This window comes from Patella vulgata, chromosome 2 (genome assembly GCF_932274485.2).
Source record: "Patella vulgata chromosome 2, xgPatVulg1.2, whole genome shotgun sequence".
Taxonomy (NCBI): Eukaryota; Metazoa; Mollusca; class Gastropoda; family Patellidae; genus Patella; species Patella vulgata.
Genome location: NC_065880.2, coordinates 90,431,600 through 90,455,945, shown reverse-complemented (window position 1 = coordinate 90,455,945; position 24,346 = coordinate 90,431,600). Strand labels below are relative to the sequence as shown.

The 24,346-nt window shown below is 35.9% G+C and overlaps 1 protein-coding gene across 1 annotated transcript in view; it reads left to right on the top strand.

Moving 5' to 3' along the window:
• The window catches only part of LOC126810191 (voltage-dependent T-type calcium channel subunit alpha-1G-like), a 155,243-nt gene extending 134,957 nt beyond the window's left edge, over positions 1-20,286 (top strand). The window contains exons 4-9 of the mRNA XM_056099101.1: positions 5,938-6,035; positions 8,523-8,691; positions 10,657-10,936; positions 12,206-12,298; positions 12,664-13,447; positions 19,766-20,286. Of these exons, the coding sequence (XP_055955076.1) occupies positions 5,938-6,035; positions 8,523-8,691; positions 10,657-10,936; positions 12,206-12,298; positions 12,664-13,447; positions 19,766-20,007 (1,666 nt within the window). The 3' untranslated portion in view covers positions 20,008-20,286. The remainder of the gene's footprint in view (positions 1-5,937; positions 6,036-8,522; positions 8,692-10,656; positions 10,937-12,205; positions 12,299-12,663; positions 13,448-19,765) is intronic.
• Positions 20,287-24,346: the final 4,060 nt, after the last annotated feature.

Genomic DNA, 24,346 nt, shown 5'->3' with positions numbered 1-24,346 from the left:
CGGGTCCTCCGGTTTTCTCCCACTGCTAAAGCGTATTATTGAAATAAAATTAAACCATATGTTAGTCCCGAAATGACCTAGTTTGTGTTGAGTGGACGTTAAACCCCATCTCTCTCTCTCTCTCTCTCTCTCTCTCGTTATAGCTTTAGTTTTAAAATCCTTTGTCGTTTGGCTGAATCGTTTTGAAAAACTGACTATTGCGTGCTACTAGAATGGTTCTGGTTCACATACTAAGATAAATTTAGGAAAACTATTTTAAGTACGGTAACTTTAATATGAAGAACAGACTACACTCACATGGCAAGATGACCCAAAAACAGAACCAAAATTTGTTCATGGATTTATGCGAATGTGAATTATTTAGAAGGTAATTTGATTATTCCGGGGAAATTGCTTGCACTAAAAATACCTGTCTGCGTTGAAGTAGTCAGAAAAGGGGAAAAAATAGTTCTTCCCTCTGATCACGGCCAAGTAGTTGATTATGGAATTAAGTTGATGGATTATTAGCAGACGTGAAAAAGAATGAAAATTATATTTCTTCTCGATTTAATTAACGAGTAATTCATCTTGACTGGACAAAATTAGAAAAATGTAGTAGAATTTGGATTTAATGTACAACGAACACGTTTCCGTAAAGTTCCATGACCAGACTTGCTTAATGTTGGTTTCATTGATTTTCGGCGGTCAACAAAAGAAGCTTATTGATTGGTCGTTTCTATACCACAGACACTACGCAATGGGAGGCAATCTACTTTGATAAGAAGCGTGGACCATTTTCCATTTCAACCCTCTAGACATTCTGCAATTTATCTCTTTACAAATTACAGAACGTTTTTTTTTTTTACAGGAATCAAAATATAAATTAGAATTTTCCAAAGATTGAATTTTAAAGTCAAAATACCAGATAACATCAGTATGGGGGGTGATAATATTAATATTGGGGTCTTTCAGTGGTGCCCAGGACCAACTCCTTGCTAGTATGACCCCGAATACTGAAGTATAGGGCCAACTCCTTGACACCCTGAAGACTCAATTTTAGGAGTCAACTTCTTGATAGTATGACCTCGAAGACTCAAGTGTAGGGGCCAACTTCTTGATAGTATAACCCCGACCAAAATCTCAAGTATAGGGGCCAACTCCTTGATAGTATGGCCCCCGAAGTCCCAACTATAGGGGCCATCTCCTTGAGTGTATCACCCTGAAGTCTCAAGTATAGGGCCAAATAGTATGACCTCGAAGACTCAAGTGTAGGAGCCAACTCCTTGATAGTATGACCCGGACCGAAGTCTCAAGTATAGGGGCCAACTCCTTGATAGTATGACCTCGAAGACTCAAGGATAGGACCAACTCCTTCATAGTATGACACCGAAGCCTCAAGTATAGAGTCAACTCCTTGATAGTTTGCCCCAAAGACTCAAGTATAGGTGCCAACTCCTTGATGACCCCCGAAGTCCCAACTAGAGGGACCATCTCCTTGATAGTATCATCCTGAAGTCTCAAGTATAGGGCCAACTCTTTGATAACATGACCCTGAAGAATCAAGTATAGGGGCCAACTCCTTGATAGTATGACCCCAAAGACCCCAAAGAATAAAATAAACCCCATTTCGCTCCTCGCTCTCTTGCTAAAGTCACCTACGAAACCCCATCTCTCTCTCTCTCCTCTCACTCTCTATCTCTCTCTTTGTTAAGGATGTCTATGTAAAAATCAATATTATTAGGTTTTCTACAGGCCAATGACAATGATTGAATATGAAAGATGAGCAAACTATATTTTCATTTCTAAAATTTCTCATCAATTTGTTTTTAATTTAGCCAAATGCTGTGCAAATAAAAAAAGCTTTGATAGTGGTACAAAAAATCCAGTGAAGCATGGGTATCTGTTCTTGCAAATTCACAGTTACCTCTTGTCTGACTGGGATAATGCTATATTCCCACTATCACTTGTGGTTTCAATCGTGGAGTATGCTATGTTCCCACTATCACTTGTGGTTTCAATCGTGGAGTATGCTATGTTCCCACTATCACTTGTGGTTTCAATCGTGGAGTAATCGTGATCATCCTATCAGGTCTTATTATATATTGAGGTCAGTTGTAGCAATCGCGTTGATCATATCGAAACGGATCCGAGCGTATATACACCTAGTAGATCGTGGACTCAATAAGGACAATCCCATCGTAACGCATCGCACGACAGTTGGACACAAGCATTACGTAAAGAACAAACAACTTTTATACACAGCCATACCCTGATTATTGAACATGCAACTGTGTGCTGGTCACAGAGATTGAACTATCTGATCACTGTACTGTTTCCCTCCCCCTGCTGTGACCTTGACACGATGAATTCGATATGAAACAGACAGGTTAACTGATGTTTACATGTGGTTAATTAAAGCCGGCATCATGGTTAGGTCTGGAAAATATCATTTAATATAATACGACATCTCTGATCATACCCTTAGGTCGTAATTCAACAACAAAAACAGGTTTATTCTAAATCGATACAAGAGACGATTAAAGACAGAGGATAAGCTGGGTTTAATGTTCACTTAACACAAACTAGGTCAATACGGGACTAACATATGGTATAAGTTTACTTTGTAGGTGACTTTAGCAAGAGAGAGAAAGAAAGAAATGGGGTTGAACACAAACTAGGTCATTTTGTGATTAACATGGTTCAATTTTATTTTAATAATTCGCTTGCACATAGGGGTGGCTGAATGTTTTGCACGTGGTATCATAAGGTCTGTCATTGGGTCAACTGGTGTGGTTTCGATTCCCCAGGTATACGTGACAAGGATTAGGGTCTTCTGTCCACCCTTGAGGGGTTTTCTCCGGGTCCTCTGTTTTTCCTCCCACCGCTAAAGACCCATACGCGCGACTGAATTATTAAAATAATTGAACCAGATGTTAGTCCTGAAATGACCTAGTTTGTGTCGAGTGGAATTAAACCCCATTTCTGCCTCCCCCTCTCTCTCTCTCTCTCTCTCTCTCTCTCTCTCTCTCTCCAATAAGGTTTCTCTAAAGGAAAAAAAAGAAAAAAAAAACTTCAATAAATAAACAATGATTAATTAAATCAAGACACATGTAACATCACAATCCTGTTGTCCATACCCAGGAAATTGTTTTTGAAAGAAAAAACCAAAACAACAATCAATAATCAATATTGATTGATATAATGAGATCATCAGATGATGATAAACAAATTAATCTTTTTGATAAGCAAATCAATGTTATTGATAAACTATTGTCATTCTCTGGAAAACGGACTCGTATACTTGTCGGTCAACTTGAAAGAATGAACGATGAAGCCTCTCATTTTAAAACAGAGTACAAAACATATCGCATTAGTTTCAATGCCCATTTATATCACCATTCTTAAAGATACATTATGGGAGATTAGATAATGAGTTGGCAGTTCTCGCTATAATAGTTAAAAACTAGATAATGTAAAGGCAATTTGCTGAAAATGTCAGTCAAATTGATCCACTATGAACCGAGAAATAAGCGACCGAAAGTTCCACATAGCCTCGGTCATCATTACTATAAAGTCGGTACGACAAAAATCATAGTCTCGATTATCCATTTAATCGTTAAATCAAGAAGGAAAGTTATGCAGCAAATCGGATCATAATCCAACAATTATCGCAGGCTAGCAATGACATTGAGAGTTGATTATGGTCTGGATAAGTTAATTAATGTCTAATTAATAGTTTATATAACATTTCAATCCTAAAGAAAGACCTGCAATAGGCAGATTTAGCTCTTGCATAATGTATGTTTAAGTGGTGGCAGCAATAAGTAATTAGAAAATTAATTTATGTCGTTTTCATTTGAGGCTACCCATATCGAAGCTCTGTAAGCCAATTTTCCCATTTTCTGATTGATGCTAAGATAACATTTATTTCTATTGGTTGCATGTCTTCAAATTGCGTATTTCACAGGGCATTTCCGTCAAATCCAGGTGCAGCCACTGTTCCTTCAGTTCGCATTAGTTCATTACACGAGAGTATTTCTAGTCTTTTGTAAGAAAAATAGTTATCCTTGTAAGACCATTGTGGAATAACTACCCCTTTGGGAAAGTTCAGCGTGCAATTTTAGCTACCCTTGGAAAGATTAGCATGCAATAACGACCCTTGGAAAGTTCAGTGTGCAAAAAGTACCTATGGAAAGATCAGTATGCAAAAAGTACCCTTGGAAAGACCAGTGTGCATTAAGTACCCCTTGGAAAGACCAGTGTACCCTTGGAAAAAGTCAGTGTGCAATAACTACCCTTGGAAAGTTCAGTGTGCAATTAGTACCCTTGGCAAGATCAGTGTGCAAGTTGTACCCTTGGCAAGATCAGCGTGCAATTAGTACCCTTGGAAAGTTCAGTGTGCAATAACTACCCTTTCAAAAATTTAAGCGTGCAATAACTACCCTGATTTGAAAAGACCAGTGTGCAATAAATACGCCCATGGGAAATATCACTCTGCAATAACTACCCTATGGACTGATCAGTGTGCAATAACTACCCCCTTAGAAAAGATCAGTACCCCCTTGGAAAGATCAGTACCCTCTTGGAAAAGATCAGTGTTGCAATAACTACCCCTTGGAAAAGATCAGTGTTGCAATAACTACCCCTTGGAAAAGATCAGTGTGCAATAACTACTGACTTGGAAAAGATAGTGTGCAATAACTACCCCTTTAGAAAAGATCAGTGCGCAATAACTACCCCGATTCGAAAAGAACAGTGTGCAATAACTATCCCGTTGGGAATGATCAGTGCGCAATAACTACCCCGATTCGAAAAGATCGGTGTGCAATAACTATCCTATTGGGAATGATCGGCGTGCAATAACTACCCCCTTGGGAATGATCAGTAACTGATTGTATTTAACAAGATAACAGAATATTACATACTGTATAGATTTAAATAAATAATTGATTGTATTAAACAAGATATTATAGATATAAATAAATAATTGATTGTATTAAACAAGATATTATAGATATAAATAAATAATTGATTGTATTAAACAAGATATTATAGATATAAATAAGTAATTGATTGTATTAAACATATAAATATGTAATTGATTTAATTAGTTGATAAATAATGTTAATAGATAACAGCTCTGTCTGGTATTATTGAGCTACACCCCCACAGCCACAGTGGCTAAGTGGATAAGACATTGGTTCGCTAGTCTGGAGGTCGCGTGTTCGATCCCTGCATTGACCAATAAAGTTCATCAGGATTTTTTGGTGTGGTTTCCTCTTGTCGGTGGTGAAGGACGGAGGGCCTGACAAGGACAGCTGTCTAGTTGTTTGGATGGGAAGAAAAACAAAGGCAGTTGGAATTCGATAGAAGACTAGGCCATATAGTGCCGCTGCCTGGGCAAAATTTCCCTCATGGCACACTGTATGGCGTATACCTGTCTTCATTAGCCCAGTCGGAGCAGAACAGTAGGATGGTAAACCCCATTTCATTTCACGTCGGTCCTTGTTCCTCACTCTTTTAAGTGAAATGATATTGGACCAATGTTGGGATTTCAAAATTTTTCTTGTTGGACATTTTTACTGAAAATAAAGGGCCATAACTCTCATAGTTATTTAAGTAAGCCGCATCAGACCACAATTAAATATGGAATATGTATGTATTCTATAATTTCCTGGTTCTGGTTATCAATGCATAGATAAAACGGGGTTTGTGGTATTTGATGCTGCAGAAAATTTTGTATTTTTTCTTAATGCTGCTTTATTTCAGAGTGTTACACAGAATTCTACACATAGTAAAAACAAAAATGGCTATGCATGATGCATGATTTTATTCTTTTGGTTGGAATGAATTAGCTTTTGCATGTGCTTTGCATGACGACATTGAAGTACCATAATTGATGATAAATAATGTAAAATTTATTTGTTGATAACGGGCTTGTTATTGTTTTTATTACAGAGCAGTCGAATATGGAATTGATACAGAAAATCTTAGCATATCAGCCATTCGAACTATCAGAGTTTTGCGACCTCTCAGAGCCATTAATCGAATTCCAAGTAAGTATCACTGTAACCTGCTGGGTATCATTTAATCTTGTGTCTAGTTTAAAGCTGACTGTTTAATTTTGATAAAGCGTGTCCAATTTACAAGCATTTAATTTGTACTTGTGTCCAGTTTAAAGCTGACCATTCAATTAATTCAAGCATTTAATTTCCTGACCACTGTTCAAAAATAAACTATTATGCGTCAATAATCGATTGGGTTGTTTGTTTTTGAACAGTGATCGATTGGGTTGTTTGTTTTTGAACAGTGATCGAGAAATTAAATGCTTGTAAATTGGACATTCCTTATCAAAATTGAATGGTCAGCTTTAGACTGGACACAAGTACAAATTAGATCAATTTTGTTGATTTTAAAAGATTTTTATTAATTTTTCAACACAGACTTGATATTAAATGAATGTGAAAGAAATTAGAACTAAATACACAAGATTAAATGGTATCTGGGTTACAGTGTATAGTGTTTAGTTTTAGGTTTTTCATGAGAGAGAGAGAGAGAAATGGGGTTTAACGGCCACTCGACACAAACTAGGTCATTTCGGGGCTAACATATGGTTTAATTTTATTTCAATAATTCGCTTGCGCGTAGGGGTCTTTAGCAGTGGGAGGAAACCGGAGGACCCGGAGAAAACCCACAAGGTTGGACAGGCGACCCTACTCCTTGTCACGTACAACCGGGGATTCGAAACCACGCCAGTTGATGCAATGACAGACTTAATGATACAGCGCGCACGTGCTAACCATTCAGCCATCCAACCCCCCAGGTTTTTCATGAAGTTGTGGGGAGCCACAGTGGTTAAGTGGATAAGATGCTGGCTCACTAGCCTGGAGGTCACGTTAATCAGGATTTTCCAACATGATTTCCCCTTGGTGCAGAATGGATGGGACAAAAAACAGAGGTCCTGTGTATACATTGGCATGCATTTAAAATATCCCCTGGCAGTTGGAATTCAATATAAGAGTAGACCATAGTGCAGCTGCCTGGGTAAAATTTCTTTCGTGGCATGCTGCAATCGTATGCCTGTCTCCATTAGCCCAGTTGGAGCAGAACAGTAGGATGTTAAACCCCAGTAGGAGAGGGTTTCAATCCTGGTATATATTGCTCAGGATTGTCTAAGGTAGTTACTGTTTGTGATTGGTGCAGGATTGAAGGCTTAGCTTGGAAAAGGAATAGTCATGAGATGAAATGAAATGAAATGGGGTTTAAAGTCCTACTGTTCTGCTTTGACCTAGGCTAATGAAGACGGCCATACACCATACAGTGTGATATGAGGGAAATTTTACCCGGACAGCGGCGATACACAGCGGCGATAATCTTATTTAGAATTCCAATGGGGAGCCACGGTGGCTAGGTGGTTAAGACGCTGGCTCACTAGCCTGGAGGTCAGGTGTTCGATCCCTGCATTGGCCGAGAAATTTCATCCTGATTTTCCGACGTCGTTTCTCCTTGTCAGTGGTGCAGAACGGAGGGCCTGACAGCTGTCTAGTCCTTCGGATGAGATGAAAAAACCGAGGTCCCGTGTATACATGAGAATGCACGTAAAAGATCCCTTGGCAGTTGAAATTCGATATAAGAGTAGGCGAAAGTGCCGCTGCCCGGGCAAAATTTCCCTCATAGCACACTGTATGGCGTATGCCCGTCTTCATTAGCCCAGTATAGGTGCAGAACAGTAGGATGTTAAACCCCATTTCATTTCATTTCATTTTGAATTCCAATGTGTCCCATCCAAACGACTATACGTTGTCCCTTTCCAGACCCTCCATCCTGCACCACTGACAAGGGAGAGCCATGTCGGAAAATCCTGATGAGCTTTCTCGGCCAACGCAGGAATTTAACATGGGAATTCCAGGTTATCGAATCAACATCCTACCCACTGAGCCACCATGACTCCCAAAAGGTAGCACATTAAACCCCATTTCTTACTTAATATAGCTACTCTTCATTTGCTTATAGGGGAGTTGGATGGCCGAATGGTTAGCACGCGCGCGCTGTATCCTACGGTCAGTCATTTCGATTCCCCAGTTGTACTTGGCAAGGAGTAGGGTCGCCTGTCCAACCTCGTGGGTTTTCTCCGGGTCCTCCGGTTTCCTCCCACTGCTAAAGACCCCTACGCGCAACCGAATTATTGAAATAAAATTGAACCATGTGTTAGTCCCTAAATGACCTAGTCTGTGTCGAGTGGATGTTAAACCCCATTTCTCTCTCTCTCTCTCTCTCATTTGCTTATATGGATGGATGGATGCCTGTATAATAGGGCCCCTGAAATATTTTGACCAAGGGCTCCACAAAATCATCATCTGGCCGATTATGCCTGTACCCTAATGTTGCTAATCTCAATAAATATATTAAATGTTCCAAGATTCATCTTCATGTTCTTCACAAAATTATCTGTACCACTGAAATCAATATTTCCAGAGTTTTGAAATGTATTAAAATATTGTTTAGATTAATGTATTAAAATATTGTTATATTTTATATTCCAGGTATGCGTATATTAGTTATGTTATTATTAGATACACTACCTATGTTAGGAAACGTGCTTCTTCTGTGTTTTTTTGTGTTTTTTATATTTGGGATAATTGGAGTACAGTTATGGGCTGGTGTATTACGGAACAGGTGCTTTATAGATATCAGTGATAATATATCTTATATGTAAGTAATTTATTTATAAATATATTCACCAGTATTTCAAATATAACACGATGTTATATGTAAGTAATTTATTTATTTATAAAAAAAATCACCGATATTTCAATATAACGCAATGTTATGTGTAAGTACCGGTAGTTTACAGGGGCGGATCCAGGAATTTTTGCAGGAGGGGGTTTGCCAGGTTCCTGAGACAATGTACCCCCCCCCTCCCACATGGTCTCTATCATCATTTTGGCGTATATACATACACATTGAGATTTTTAAACAGAGAAATTCAACACCTCGTTTGACTTCAATTTTTATTATGAATTAATACAATGACATTGTGATTCAATTTCATGGATGCAAAGCATTAATTGTGATATCACATAATGTCTATATCATTATCTCGTGCTTTGAGTGCCCATCCTGTCCCACATCTGACGATAAAGGATAAAGCACACGACCGAGAAACTTTTTTCATAAAAAGTGTTGATTTACAATTTTTTTTATGTAGCTGAGCAGGGGGGGGGGGGGGGCGGGGTTGACCAGATCCGCCCCTGGATTATTTATTGATAAAAAAACAAACACTGATATTTCAATTTAACACGATGTTATGTGTAAGTAATTTATTTTTTTTTTTTAAATTTATTATTATTATTATTATTTATTATTTAAAAAAAATAAACACTGGTATTTCAATAGAAATAACACGATGTTATGTGTAAGTAATTTATTTTTTTTTTTTTTTAAAATTTATTATTATTATTATTTATTATTTAAAAAAAATAAACACCGGTATTTCAAAATAATACGATGTCATGTTTAAGTAGTTTATTTATTTATAAAAATATTCACCGGTATTTTGATATAACACAATATGTTATAAAAATAAACGCCAATATTTCAATATAACTCAATGTTATGTGTTAGTAGTTTGTTTATTTATAAAAAAAAATCACCGGTATTTCAATATTACAAGATGTTACGTATATAAGATAAGATGAGGTTTTATTGTCTCGCAACGCCCAGTTCAGGCTGCTCTCCCATTTCAGATGGCATACAGTTCATACACATGACATATTAGTGTATAAAATAATATATATAAATATAAGTTCATGAAACATAAAATATTACGGGGCTTCACTATTACATTGATGTCCTGTATACAAGTTGGCGTGCACGTTAAAGAACCATTGGCAGTGCACGAAAACGCCACTATCAAGCTCAATACTATCCATAATATTTAAAATTAAAAACACAAATTAAAATTCAATATGCGATTTAGTAATGTTACTGTACAACGCCAAAATTGTTTCAGAAGAAGGGTCCCGTTTTAAAGGAGCTAAATCTCTAACTCAATATTTTCCATAAATATTCGAAATTAAAAACATGAATTAGAATACAATATTGGTCCATGTCAATCAATATTGATGTTGTTGTGTTCATGTGAAAATATCCAATATTTATTACACATTGAACTTTTTGAAATATGTTCATGACGTTGTCATGTACTCTATGATTTAAGTTTTATGGCCGTCATACTGATTTGATTTGTAAATACAACATGTCTCTCTCAGCTATTATTCTAGATATATTTAATTGACGTGTATACTATCTCCCTGATTATGTCTACTACATCGTTAACACTGTTCATCACGTGCATTTTGCATACTGATAGTCCATTAGCCAATCATGCTATTTTACCGAGATTTCGTCTAATAGTTTGAATGCGGTCATGGTGGGTGTGGCGCCAGGCAGGGTAAGCTTATTCTTCTGGACACCGGTTACTACTGTTTGTCGTGTATTTTGTACACAGTGAACAGTCCATTTGCTGATTACACTATTTTGCCTATACCGTTTTTTTTTTAGGACTTTGAATTTTGTCTAATGGTTTGGATTGTTCGTACTTGGTTTTATTTTATTTTTATTACAATATTTATTGAAATCTTTGTTTTAAGAATCTGTTATTTTTGTTGTTTTCAGGGGTGAATTACCGACATACTTCCAGCCAATTAAAGGGGATTATATTTGTAGTAAAGACAGTGAATCAGGAATACGAACTTGTAAAGATTTACCGTTATTTATTTATGAGGGAAGAATGTGTAATGATACCGCTCAACCATTTAGTAATAATACGCCAACTCCCTATTCTTGTGTGAATTGGAACCAATATTATACAAAGTGTGATGCTGGGGATCGGAATCCCTTCCTTGGTGCGATTTCTTTTGATAATATAGGATTTGCGTGGGTAGCCATTTTTCAAGTAAGTTCATTTATTCATTTTATATATAGTTCCAGTTTTAGGGGGTGGGTAGGGGGGAAGAGAGAGAGACAATTCAAAAAAGTAATTGAATGTCACTAGATAAGAGAAAACGAGAAAAGGAGAAATAGTCCGTACATTCCCTTGTTTTTATTCATTCTATACATAAAACAAAACATGGTAATGTACAGACTTTTTCTATTTTTTTTGTTTTATCTTATCTTGTGACATTCAATTATTTTTTTGGAATTGTCAGACATCCTCCCATAGTCTTATCTTCGAAGGAATTATTAGTGAGCAGAAATTTGCCCAGATATCTGTTATCACTCATCACTTCAGTCAGTTATATAGAATGATAACTTGTGTTTTCCTTTTGTGTTCATCACTTTTGTTTCTTGAAAGCTTCACAATGCATCTATCGTAGCAATGATCTCTGTGTTAAAATGATATTTGGAACGTGTTACACCAGTTCTATCACATATGTGATAATGACTGACACCACATTGATATGGTTATGAGCACATTTTACAAATGTCACACCTTTTCGACACTTTTGAAATAAATCCCAACTACAGTATTTTGGGTAGGGGAGAGAGTAGGTGTATGTGTGTATCAGTTGAGCTTGAAAGGATTATTTGGATAAGCAGACTAGGTTATTCTAGTGTGGGGTTTTCTGGCGAAGTTTTTCCTTGTCAGTGGTGCAGGACGGAGGGCCTGACAAGGACAGCTGTCTGGTCGTTCGGATGGGTCCTGTATACATTGGAATGCACGTAAAAGATCCCTTGGCAGTTTGAATTTGATATAAGAGTAGGCTATAGTGCCGCTGCCTGGGAAAAATTTCCCTCATAAGCACACTGTATGACGTAAGCCCATCTTCATTAGCCCAGTCGGAGTAGAAAAGTAGGATGTTAAACCCGATTTGTGTATCGAACATGTGACCTCTAGGCTAGCGAGTCAAGCATTTTACTCAATTAGCCACCATGGCTCCCCCCAAGGGTGATAAATTGTGGGTTAACCCAGGCCCGTAGCCAGCTCGCTAGCTTCGGAGGGTCAGTGAAGTTTTTAGGGGGGGCACACCCGGCACAGTCTACGGTAGGTATTTTAATTAGAGCTATGGTCGGCAAATTTTTTTTTTTGGGGGGGGGGGCACATTGTCCCCCCTTGCTCCCCTCTGGCTATGGGCCAGGGTTAACCTGTTCGTATTATATTTGTAGTTTTATATTGCAGATTAACCTGTTCGTATTATAATATTTAGTATTTTTTATATTTTAGGTAATCAGTTTAGAAAGTTGGGTAAATATAATGTATTATGTACAAGATGCTCATTCTTTCTGGGATTGGGCGTATTTTGTAGCACTTATAGTCGTAAGTTCTTTTACTATTATTTTACATTCTAATGGCCATATTGCCCAAATAGTGTTTATAATGCCTAGATAGTAGATATATTTTCCAGATAGTGGTTATATTGCCCAGATAGTAGCCATATTCCCCAGACAATAGCCATATTGCCCAGATAGTAGCCATATTCTCCAGACAGTCACCATATTCCCCAGGTTCATTTTAATTCAGCCTCTGTTGATCTGTTTCTATTTGAATTTGAAACCAGTCCGTAATTCTCCACTGATGTTTAATCTCAGATTAAAAACTATTGCAAACTCAGGAAAATAGGCATATTTAGTTATGGAAGCTAATGAAAAAAATATCTAATTAATCATACCTTTTATTTTCAGATCGGCTCATTTTTTATGATAAATCTGTGTTTAGTTGTTATAGCAACACAGTTTTCTGAAACAAAAAAACGAGAAACGGAGAGAATGTTACAAGAGAGGAAAAGATATCAGTCGACCAGTACGATCGCCAGTAATTCAGAACCAGGCGGGTGTTACACAGAAATTTTAAAACTTCTTGTTCATATATTCAGGAAAGCAAAACGCAAATTCTTGAGTCGATATTGCCAAAGTCAAGCCAAAAGACAGCGAAAAATCAATCCAGAAAAAGCGATATCCCTGCGTCGTAAGCGCCATCGCAAAAAAGGTATACCAACAGTTTATCTCAATCAACATACAAATTATCACCATCATCATTTAAACATAGTGACGCCAGATCTATGTATTCACCGCGCTGACGGAAGTCCCATGGCACCACGAGCCAGCCCAGAAGTCTCAGATGTTGATCCTCTCTCATCACCAAGACGACCTAATTTCTTGATGCTGCCTAGCAACAACAATAGCTTAAACCCTTCCTCAGAATCTTTGAACACGTGTGGAGGCGGGGGACTTGATGTAATGACTCCGACATTCTACAAATCACGACAACACTCGCCCAATCACCTTTCTCCTCACATGGGGTTAAGTCGCACTCCTTCGATTAACAGTCGAACCAGCGTTAAGAATTTAGTTTCGTTGCCGGAAGTTTTAGCTGCACAAGGTGCTAAGAATGCTGCACTGGCTGCCTCTAATTTATTACTGAATGCCGATACACAGCCCTCAAAACTGCAATCCCTAGCTGATAAAGGTAAGTTATTTCCCTTGCCTCAATTACCTCCCTTGCTTGAGTTACCTCCCTTTTAAACCCAAATTCCTTTTATTCAGGTTAGCTTGACTACCACACCAAAATTTAAAGTTGTTAGAATTTAAAATCTGACTTTCAAAATGAAAGCCTATGAACGTTATTTGAAGGGTTTTTAATCTCTCATTATAATAGGGGATTTGATGGTCAAATGGTTAGCGCGTGTGCGTTTTATCACAAGGTCTGTCATTGAGTCAACTGGCGTGGTTTCGATTCCCTAGTTGTACTTGATAAGGAGTAGGGTCACCTGTCCAACCTCGTGGGTTTTCTCCGGGTCCTCTGGTTTCCTCCCACAGTGAAAGACCCCTACGCGCAAGCAAATTATTGAAATAATTTGAACCACATGTTAGTCCCGAAATGGCCTAGTTTGTGTCGAATGGACGTTAAACCCCATTTCTCTCTCTTTAAAGCAGATTAAGATTCAATATTTTAAAAACTCTGATTTTCAAGCTGACCTGGATAAACTTTCCCCCCGTGTCCCTTGTAATTTTGACCCTTTGCTCTGCTTTCTGTAGAAAACAAACAACTGAAGTCATTTAACATGTAAGTGGATATTGAAAATTTTATGAGAGGGGAAAAATTACCTAATGGGTATGGCCAGAATTAAAGGAACATACATTAATTTTTAAGTCCCGCGGATGCAGCCACTGGACTATCTAACATATATTTATCGTCCACTTACTTGTAATAAATGACTTCAATTTCCCTGTCACAAACCTTGATAAAGAAAACGTGAGCTCAGTAAATAAACGAAGGCCTAATGTTTCTAGAAAAACATCAGGTTCCTTTAAATACCTAGAACATGCGGCTTCTGAAATCCAAGTTCAAACTGTCTCTTTACTAGGGGGTGAGTGTCCTGTTCAACGAAGGGTTTGTTTAGTCTTTCTAGAACATCTGATGCCACTTATGTGGTAGGTGAATCGCCCTCGATCACCCACTAGGGGCCGGGTATCATTCAGATTTGATGAAAAAAGGAAAGAAACTGAGCTTACCATCTATAATCTAAAACACATATACAGTTAATAGATTGCCATGCAGAAAGTGTTAAATACCATCAAGATTCATCAAATAACGCCCAGTTTGTGCTACCGTTTAGTTTAAGAAACACCATTTAGTTTTGACATCGGTCATCTAGTTTAGTTTTGATATTGGTCATCCAGTTTATGATCATTTAGTTTCATAAACTAGACAACCGATGTCAAACTAAACGGTAGCACAAACTGAGCGGTTTTTGATGAATCTTGATGGTATTTAACACTTTCTGCATGGCAATCTATTAACTGAATATGTGTATTAGATTATAGATGGTAAGCTCAGTTTCTTTCCTTTTTTCATCAAATCTGAATGATACCCGGTCCCTAGTGACCGTTTTCACCAGTTATATCTTACCAGTTCTATAGCTGTTTATCAAGGTTTATGATCAAAAGACCACCTTGTAACACTTCATAACACAGTGAAGGCATTTTTATTTCTTAATTCTTTTTTTTTGTAACAACATTCCTTAAATTCCTGTTTTTAAATTAATAAAAACTCCTGTGTAGTGTTTCCAATGAAGCCTAAAAAAATCGGATAATTTTTATTTTTGACAATATGGTGATTAGCTCAGTGGAATCGTGGCAACACGGAACAACTAATTAATGATTTAACTGTGTTCTGAACTGTTCTTTATTTACAAAGAGGTCCTTAAAGGGAAATAATCCACTTATTTCTATATTTTACTGATAGATAGATAATGATGATGGCTGCTCGGATGAACTTTTAAAAACATTTTATGTGCCTTAATGGAGGGGGTCGGGGGTTGGTTGGTGGATTGATTAGCGCATGCGCCTTGCATCATAAGGTCTGTCATACCATCAAGTGGCACTGATTTTCTGCTTGTGGGTTTTCTATGAGTCCCCTGGTTTAATCCCACAGCTATAGACTGTGGGTTTTCTCCGGTTTCCTCCCACTGCTACAGCTCCTTACGCACAAGCGAATAATTGAAATAAAGTTGAACCATATGTTAGTCCTGAAATGACCTAGTTTGTGTCTAGTAGATGCTAAACCCCATTTCTCTCTCTCTCTCTCTCTCTCTCTCTCTCTCCACAGCAGCAGCGGCCCCTATAACCTTCTCTATATCCAATTGTGACGAGAACTACCAGTTAAATACACAACGAGATCTGTGTTCTTCGTCTTATCTAGACAGACTATAACAATACCCGCTTTAATGGGGGACACCTAAAATATTTCTGAATGTTACTCTGAGTATCTGTCATCATTATCTAGACAGACTATAACATTACATGCTTTAATTGGGGACACCTAAAATATTAATCCAAATATCCATCATCATTATCTAGCGTTCATTAGAATATAGAAACGGAGGAGCCATTGCCTTTAAATAATTAAAAAGGCTTTTTCTTCAATAATAAGGGCCTATTTCTCCACTCCTTAGAAGTATGTGTAGCATAAGCAAATTATAGCAGAATACTTTAGGAATTAGAAGAAAGTACAATGCATATTACCAAATAAATTCTTATTGTCAAAATTAAATTTCGGATAATTTAACGAAAAACGTCCAAGTTTCAATTCTTGATTTTGATTTATCTCAATAAATGAAGTGAAATAGTATTGAAATGAATATGAGTTAATTTATGACATTGGTTTTATTTTTTTGATAAATAGCTAATTTAAAAGGATATTGAATTGATAAACTGTTAATTTTAAAGGATATTGAATTTTGTTATCGATAATTTTAAAGGAAATTGAACTCATTAATTGAATCAATAAATGGGTAATTTTAAACAAATATGAATTTATTACATAGAATATGTCAGAGATATATTTAGATTGTCGTACTATATATATATATATAGATGCTTTTTATTTGTATATTATTCACCTCTATTAGTTGGCACTCAGCATGTACATTTATAATTAGGGCTGGTTAATCACTGCTTGCAGTAGATGCTTACACTGAGTCACATCACCATATTATAGCTCATCACAGTTTTTAAAGTTGTCTCCCCTTTGAAATGTGTTTTAAACTGACTGACAGCATTGAGAAAACGGGGGTGGAGTTTGGCTGATAAACATGATTAAGTAATATTTACCCATTCAGTTTCTTTTTTTTAATTCTCTACTTTGCCAAGAGAGTATTGACTTATAAATTGCGTATAAATGGGGGATAACTCTTGGGTGGGGGGGAGCAGGATTTGCTTACCAACAATCTAAGAAAACTTGCCAAAAGTTACATGAAATGAAACATACTTTTCGATATTCCTTTGAGAATTCTATTAATATAATTTTCTTGCTGTATTTGTAAATCTAGGTGGAGACTACTCATGAACAAGAGGAGATAATCTATTTACGGTCACCATATCATGGATGATCAATGTAATTTCACTGAATGGGAGAGTGGAGTAACGGGGGGAAAAAACGTAGACATTCTGGTGCCCTTTATAGCCCCTTAGACCATCCTAAATTCATTGTGAAAGGGTCATTTTCCGTTCAAATAGCCAAAGTTTTAGTAATTGATTCGTTGATAATTGGAATAGTTATATTAAGGATTTTAGGGGGGCAGGTAGAAACCTCTTGATCCATCCTTTCGAAATCCTTTGATCTGGTAAAGATAAACGAAATTGCAAGTGAAGAATTATTTGAATCATTTGTTTTGCATTCCAAGGGAGACAACTACAAAAAAACTGTTATGCTTTGTAGAATTTAAATGAAACACCCTGTGCAGTTAAAGCGCCAAATGAATTGCTACTAAGATGTTGCCATGGAAATTTCAGTCCTAGTTAATCAAGGAGTTATTTAATCAAACGAAATCCGATTTTTTTGCTTCCATATGCTACTACACTTCATCATTCTTCTCCATCATTTTCGTCATTTTCTTTCTTCTGTTTTGTCATTCCTAATTAATATGTCAACCATTTGTTAAATCGTTTGTGTTTGTGTGTTGTTTTTTTTTTCTAAATGTGACTTTAATTTTTAAGTAACAGTCACTTTAAGTCAATAAATTTATAACAGAAATTCAATCTAATTAAAAGACAGATCCTATTTCGTTTCGTTTTTATAGTTCAAAATTTCATTTTACTGGTCTTTACTACACTAGGATCTGGAAGAGTTGTTATCATTGACGTTTTTCTGAATGGTGTGGGGAATTAGCCAATGAAATGGTCTGTTACGGCGAGATTTAGGCGTTTTTTTGCACGGAACTGTGGGTAATCCATTAGTAACATCAATGCTGATTGGTTAATCAAATATCTAATGTCATAGGGTCAAAAGTTGCTCGTATGACCTCTGACGCGACCTATCCCTACAACCGGTCAGATCTTCATGTAGTGTAGGCCATAGAAAGTATAAAAAAACGGAACGAAATATAGATCTGTACTTTAATCAGATTGAACATAAATTATAAAATTTGGATGAAGATTAATGGTTTCTTCTTGTCATTTGATCCCAGATTTGTTTCCTTACGAGCAAATGGGGTTAGGTGGCTAAATGGTTAATGCATGCACATTGCATCATAAAGTCTGTCATTGAGTCAAGTGGCGTGGTTTTGATTCCTCGCTGGTATGTGGCAAGGAGTAGGGTTGCCTGTTCAACATTGTGGGTTTTCTCTGGGTTCTTTCGTTTCTTGCCACTGCTAAAGACGGTAAGCGAAGTATTTCAGTAAAATTGAACCATATGTTAGTCCCGAAATGACATAGTGTGTGCCGAGTGGTCATTAAACTCTCTCTCTCTTTCTTTCTCTCTCTCTCTCTCTCTGTAATATTTTCTAGAACAACTGATACCACTCATAGTGGGGAGAGAGAAACTAAGTCATTTCGAGACTAAGATATGGTTCAATTTTATTTCAATAATTTGTTTGTGCATAGGGTGTTAAGCAGTGGTAGGAAATGGGAGGACCTGGAGAATACCTACAAGGTTGGAGGTTGGACAGACGACCCTAATCCTTGTCACGTACAAGTGTGGGATTGAAAACCTGTCACTTGACTTAATAACGTACCTTATGATCACTAGACCCCTGCTTTCATTATAGATGATATCTGGTGATAGGCTTGAAGAGACTGTTGTATGTGACTGTTTTCATTCTGTTAATCGTTTGTCTGTTAACATCTTTTCATTTTCCCGGGCTGCATTTAACATCGGTCGTAACTAATCTAGCCATGGACCCCTTTTATTGTATTCATTTAATCATATTTCACCAATGTATATATCATTCATATCTGATACATGAACATCAGTCAATCATCATGTAGAGTTACCTACTCTTGGTTACTACATCAGGCATCTATCGTGTTCTAATTAACAGGGCTTTCATTTCAGAATTTTGCCTGGTGGTCAATTTGTGACCAACAAGATATCTTTGCCAAAGAATATGATAAATTTAGCTAAGTGGCTAAGTGGGTAGGACGCTGGCTCGCGAGTCTGGAGGTCGCTTGTTCGATCCCTCTATTGGCCGAGAAAGTTCATCAGGTTATTCCCCTTCTAAGTGTTGCAGGACAGATGGACTGACAACGACAGCTGTCTAGTCGTTTGGATGGGACGAAAAAACAAAGTTCCATGTATACATTGGCGTGCACATAAAAGATCCCTTGGCAGTTGGAATTTTATATAAGAATAAGAGTAGGCCGTAGTGCCGCTGCCCAGGCAAAATTTCACTCATAGCACACTTCAGAGCAGAACAGTAGGACGTTTTTGTGTTTTATGGGAAATTTCTCTGAAATTTTGACTGACAGGTAAATTGACTGACAGGTAAGTTCTCCAGCTGGTCAATTTCACTGTCAGTCAGGCAGTCAAGACCAGCAAATATTACTGGAACGAGAGCCCTGGTTTCTACTAAAAGCACCAAACATTAAGCCTAGCTCACAAACTGCCGTATGTGCTACAACGGGCAGTCTTAAGGAGGGGGGGTTCTTGCGGCTGGTCGGCGGCCTACTAAACCCTTGTTAAAACAAGTACGGTGGTTAGTGAACTAGGCTTCAGAAAGATAAAAAGAAAAATTTATTTGAATCCCGAATCATTATTCATAGAAATCTAAGCTAGAATATTTTAAAGATGAAAGCTTTTCATTGGCTATGAGATGTAATAATGGCTCTTGACCAATGAAAAATTTGCATCATGAAAATAGTTAAATTTTAGATGTTCATGAATAACAGGTACTTTTTAGTAGAATCGAAAAAAAAAATGTCTTTCGAATCTTTGTAGTTCATATTCATCATCTCATTTGGCATAATCACGACCCTTGACCCCGCATAGTGAATCTTGTTACTTCAGGTTTGTTTGCAGATACGCTATTGGTCGATCATATTGTGGCGGAAAATAAACGGGTTTCCATGACGCATCAGTTGTCCCGCACTCACAGCGATTGCGAGACCACTAATAGTCATTCGGAATGTGAATATACTGATAGTGATAAAGATTACGATTCCGATTCCGACTATGACTGGAAAGAGGAGAAAAAGAAGAAAAAACATTGTCTTTGTGGTAATGGTAATTATTTTCTTCTCCCTGTTTAGTTTCCGTTGTTTCTAACATGGGAGTTTTTGTTCTCTTCGTGGGTAAATTTTTATTTTATCTTTTTCTTGTTTTTTTTAAAAAGAAATTTGTTTCAAAGTAAAAATATAAAGAAGTTATTGTGGATGTAAAAAAAAAAAAAAAAAAAATTAGGAAAAGAGAATGTCTTAATTACAAATCACCAAAGTAACTTTTAATTTTATGAAAGGGTTTTTGAATAACTTTCTAGCTTTTAATTGGTAATGCTCATGAATTTGCTGGGAGGTAGAATTCAGGGAATGGAAGCTTCTGTATAATCATTAGAATTGGGTAGGGGTGGGGTTTTTGGGTGTCGGCATGTCTCAGTTTAAAAATAAGACTGAGAACATCAAACTTTGAAACAATTTTCCTTTAAGTAGTTTCAGTGACATGTTTATTGTTAAACGTGGGTTGTGGAGTTTTTGATGGGATTAAATCTGTTCACAATAAACAATGACACATGTCACCGAAAAATGTTGTTGTATAATATATTGTAAAGACATCTGCGTGCCCGTAAAAGAACCCTTGATGATTGTCATTTCTGCAGTACACTTTCAGTTGAAATGATGCTGAGTGCGCTTGCAGTAAAACATTGAATTTCTGCAGTACACTTTCAGTTGAAATGAAGCTGAGAGCGCTTGCAGTAAAACAGTGAATTACTGCTAGTAAAACGGTGAATAACTGCAAGCGCACACTTTCAGTTTTATGTTAGCAAGGCTGATTCTCAACTGAACTTGACCAAACCTTAGATTAACAGCAGAGTTGCTGAAATGCTTTTTCTAATCAGCTATTAACTATCAATGTTGTTATAATATTGTTACCACAAACTAGTTGACTTTAGGGATTAATCTTTAAATCAGAATTCTCGTTTCAAATCATTACTCTAGCCTATCTGCTAAAACAATCAAATCTATATATTTTATTTCTTTTACAAAAACTATGAAATATCTGCTCTTATTACAAAAAAAAGTATCAAAATTCTGCTCTTTTACAAAAAAGTATGAAAATTTTTCACTTTTACAAAAATGTATGAAAATTCTTCACTTTTGTAAAAAAAAGTATGAAAATTCTTGACTTTTACAAAAAAGTATGAAAATTCTTCACTTTTACAAAAAAAGTATCAAAATTCTTCATTTTTACAAAGAAAGTATCAAAATTCTTAAGAAATAGCCTACGTTATAGTTTTTTTTTACAAATTCATTTATCATACTTGAGCAAAATTCCTTGGTTTGAGATTATGGGCAAAATTTCCAGCTTAAGTATACGAAAAACTCCTGGCAAACTTCCCTTTAAAGGCATTTGATATAACAGAACGAGAACTCTGTTTTATTTGTTGAACTGTTAAATGTTCCTTAGAATTGTAACTTAACATCATAATTTTGTCAACTAAATAGTTACTATAGAAACTTTTCCCCATGTAACAATAAGGCCGTATACTAGAGGTCACTATAATGTTTTGTTCAGCATTGGCGATGACTGGATTCAGAGACCAAGGCTGCTGACATATATTAGAAATTTTCATGAAAATACTGAAAAAAGACAAATCTACGATATAGAAAAATGGTAGGCACCACAGGATTTAAGCCTGAATACGTGACAAGGAGTAGGGTCGCCTGTCCAATCTCATGGGTTTTCTCCGGGTCCTCCGGTTTCCTCCCACTGCTAAAGACCCCTACGCGCAAGCGAATTATTGAAATAAAATTTTTAAAAAACATATGTTAGTCCCGAAATGACCTAGTTTGTGTCGAGTGAGCGTTAAACCCCATTTCTCTCTCTCTCTTGTTGCAACAAGATGAGAGTTACTTCCCTTTGCAACCTTTCTTTTTATTTCACAATTTGTTAATACAAAAAGCACAGTCATCAAGGGCAGATAATATCAATATGTGTCTCCCCCATGGTTGAACCTTGAACCCAGGGATTAGTGGAGTGGACTGGAATCAGACCACTGGGAATGCCGAGAATGGTTAGAAAGATGTTGACAATTCCCATAAATTATACCATTTTATTCAACATAAATATTATCCTTGAGTGGCATTTAGTGACTGAGCACATTAAAAAACACAACACAATTTATATGGAATACAATCACTGGTTTATACACATATAGCACTTGATAACAATAAGAGATATAACGATACAAGAATACTTGTTGACACGTCATGCTATATGTGTATAAACCAGTGATTGTATTTCATATAAATTGTGTTGTGTTTTTTAACATATACATTTATTGATTTCTCTATTTAATTGATCTTGAATGATATTTGCCTCAGCTGATCATCATTTTCCCCCCATTATTTCAGTGAAACTACAGTGGATACAGGATAAAACGAAACAGTTTGTTGAGAGTCAGGTGTTTCAACGTGGTATATTGATCTGTATATTATTAAATACACTCAGTATGGGAATTGAATATCATGATCAGGTAGCTAGATATACTAACAAATAATTATAACATCAAATATTTTACAAATATTCAAATATTTTACAAATATTCAAATATTTTACAAATATTCAAATATTTTACAAATATTCAAATATTTTACAAATATTCAAATATTTTACAAATATTCAAATATTTTACAAATATTCAAATGCTGTATAATTTGCAAATATTCATGAATATTTAAATGATGTATAATTTGCATATGTTCATGAATATTCAAATGTTGTATAATTTGCATATATTCATGAATATTCAAATGATGTATGATTTGCAAATATTCATGAATATTTAAATGATGTATAATTTGCAAATATTCATGAATATTTAAATGGTGTATAATTTGCATATTTTCATGAATATTCAAATAATGCATAATTCTGTAAATATTCAAATACACGATTATTCAAATAATATATCATTTGCATATATTTTATTAAAATATGTAATGAATATATTCAAATATGCTATGAATATGTTCAAATATGTTATGAAATATTCAAATATTTTACAAATATTCAAATGCTGTATAATTTGCAAATATTCATGAATATTTAAATGATGTATAATTTGCATATGTTCATGAATATTCAAATGATGTATAATTTGCATATATTCATGAATATTCAAATGATGTATAATTTGCAAATATTCATGAATATTTAAATGATGTATAATTTGCAAATATTCATGAATATTTAAATGGTGTATAATTTGCATATTTTCATGAATATTCAAATAATGCATAATTCTGTAAATATTCAAATACACGATTATTCAAATAATATATCATTTGCATATATTTTATTAAAATATGTAATGAATATATTCAAATATGCTATGAATATGTTCAAATATGTTATGAATATATTTAAATATGCTATGAATATATTCAAATATGCTATGAATATATTCAAATATGCTTTGAATATATTCAAATATGCTTTGAATATATTCAAATAAGTTATGGATATTTAAATATGTTATGAATAGTTCAATGATGTATAATTTTCATACAATTTATGAAATTGTTATGAATTTTCTAATATGTTATGAATATTCAAATGATATATAATTTTTAATAAATTTTATGAAAATATTTTTTTTTTTCGACAGCCTCAAGGATTGACGGAAGCTCTAGAATATAGCAACATTGTCTTCTGTTTTCTTTTTGCTCTTGAAATGACGCTCAAGGCTACGGCTTATGGATTATTTGGTTATATTAGTGATGGATTTAATGTCTTTGATGGATTTATTGTTATTCTCAGGTAAACAAATAGACTTTCTGGATTATCTCCCCTGTATCACATGTTTGTGCATATAAAGGTGGTAGGGAGGGGAAGGGGGCTTGACTTCTCTCAATCCCTCGAATCATTCAAGTGGAAAACTGAATGCACAAACTGAATTAGTAATATCTCAACCAACCATAATAGGTGAAACATATTCTCGGTGTTTTAATATTGTCACGATTCTAATACAAAAACTACATATATTATCAGGACTGACAGAGCTGTGACAAGACTGAATTATGTGTCACTTAATTGCAGTTCTGGCAGTTAGGAACTTTGCAAATTGAAGAGAGAGAGAAAGAGAGAGAGAAATGGGGTTTAACGTCACTCAACACAAACTAGGTCATTTTCGGGACTAACATATGGTTTAATTTTATTTTAATAATTCGCTTGCGCGTAGGGGTCTTTGGCAGTGGGAGGAAACCGGAGGACCCGGAGAAAACCCACGAGGTCGGACCCTACTCCTTGTCACGTACAACAGGGGAATCGAAACCACGCCAGTTGACTCAATGACAAACCGTATTATACAGCGTGCGCGTGCTAACCATTCGGCCATCCAACCCCCCAAACGAAGCCAATTGCAAATTGAAG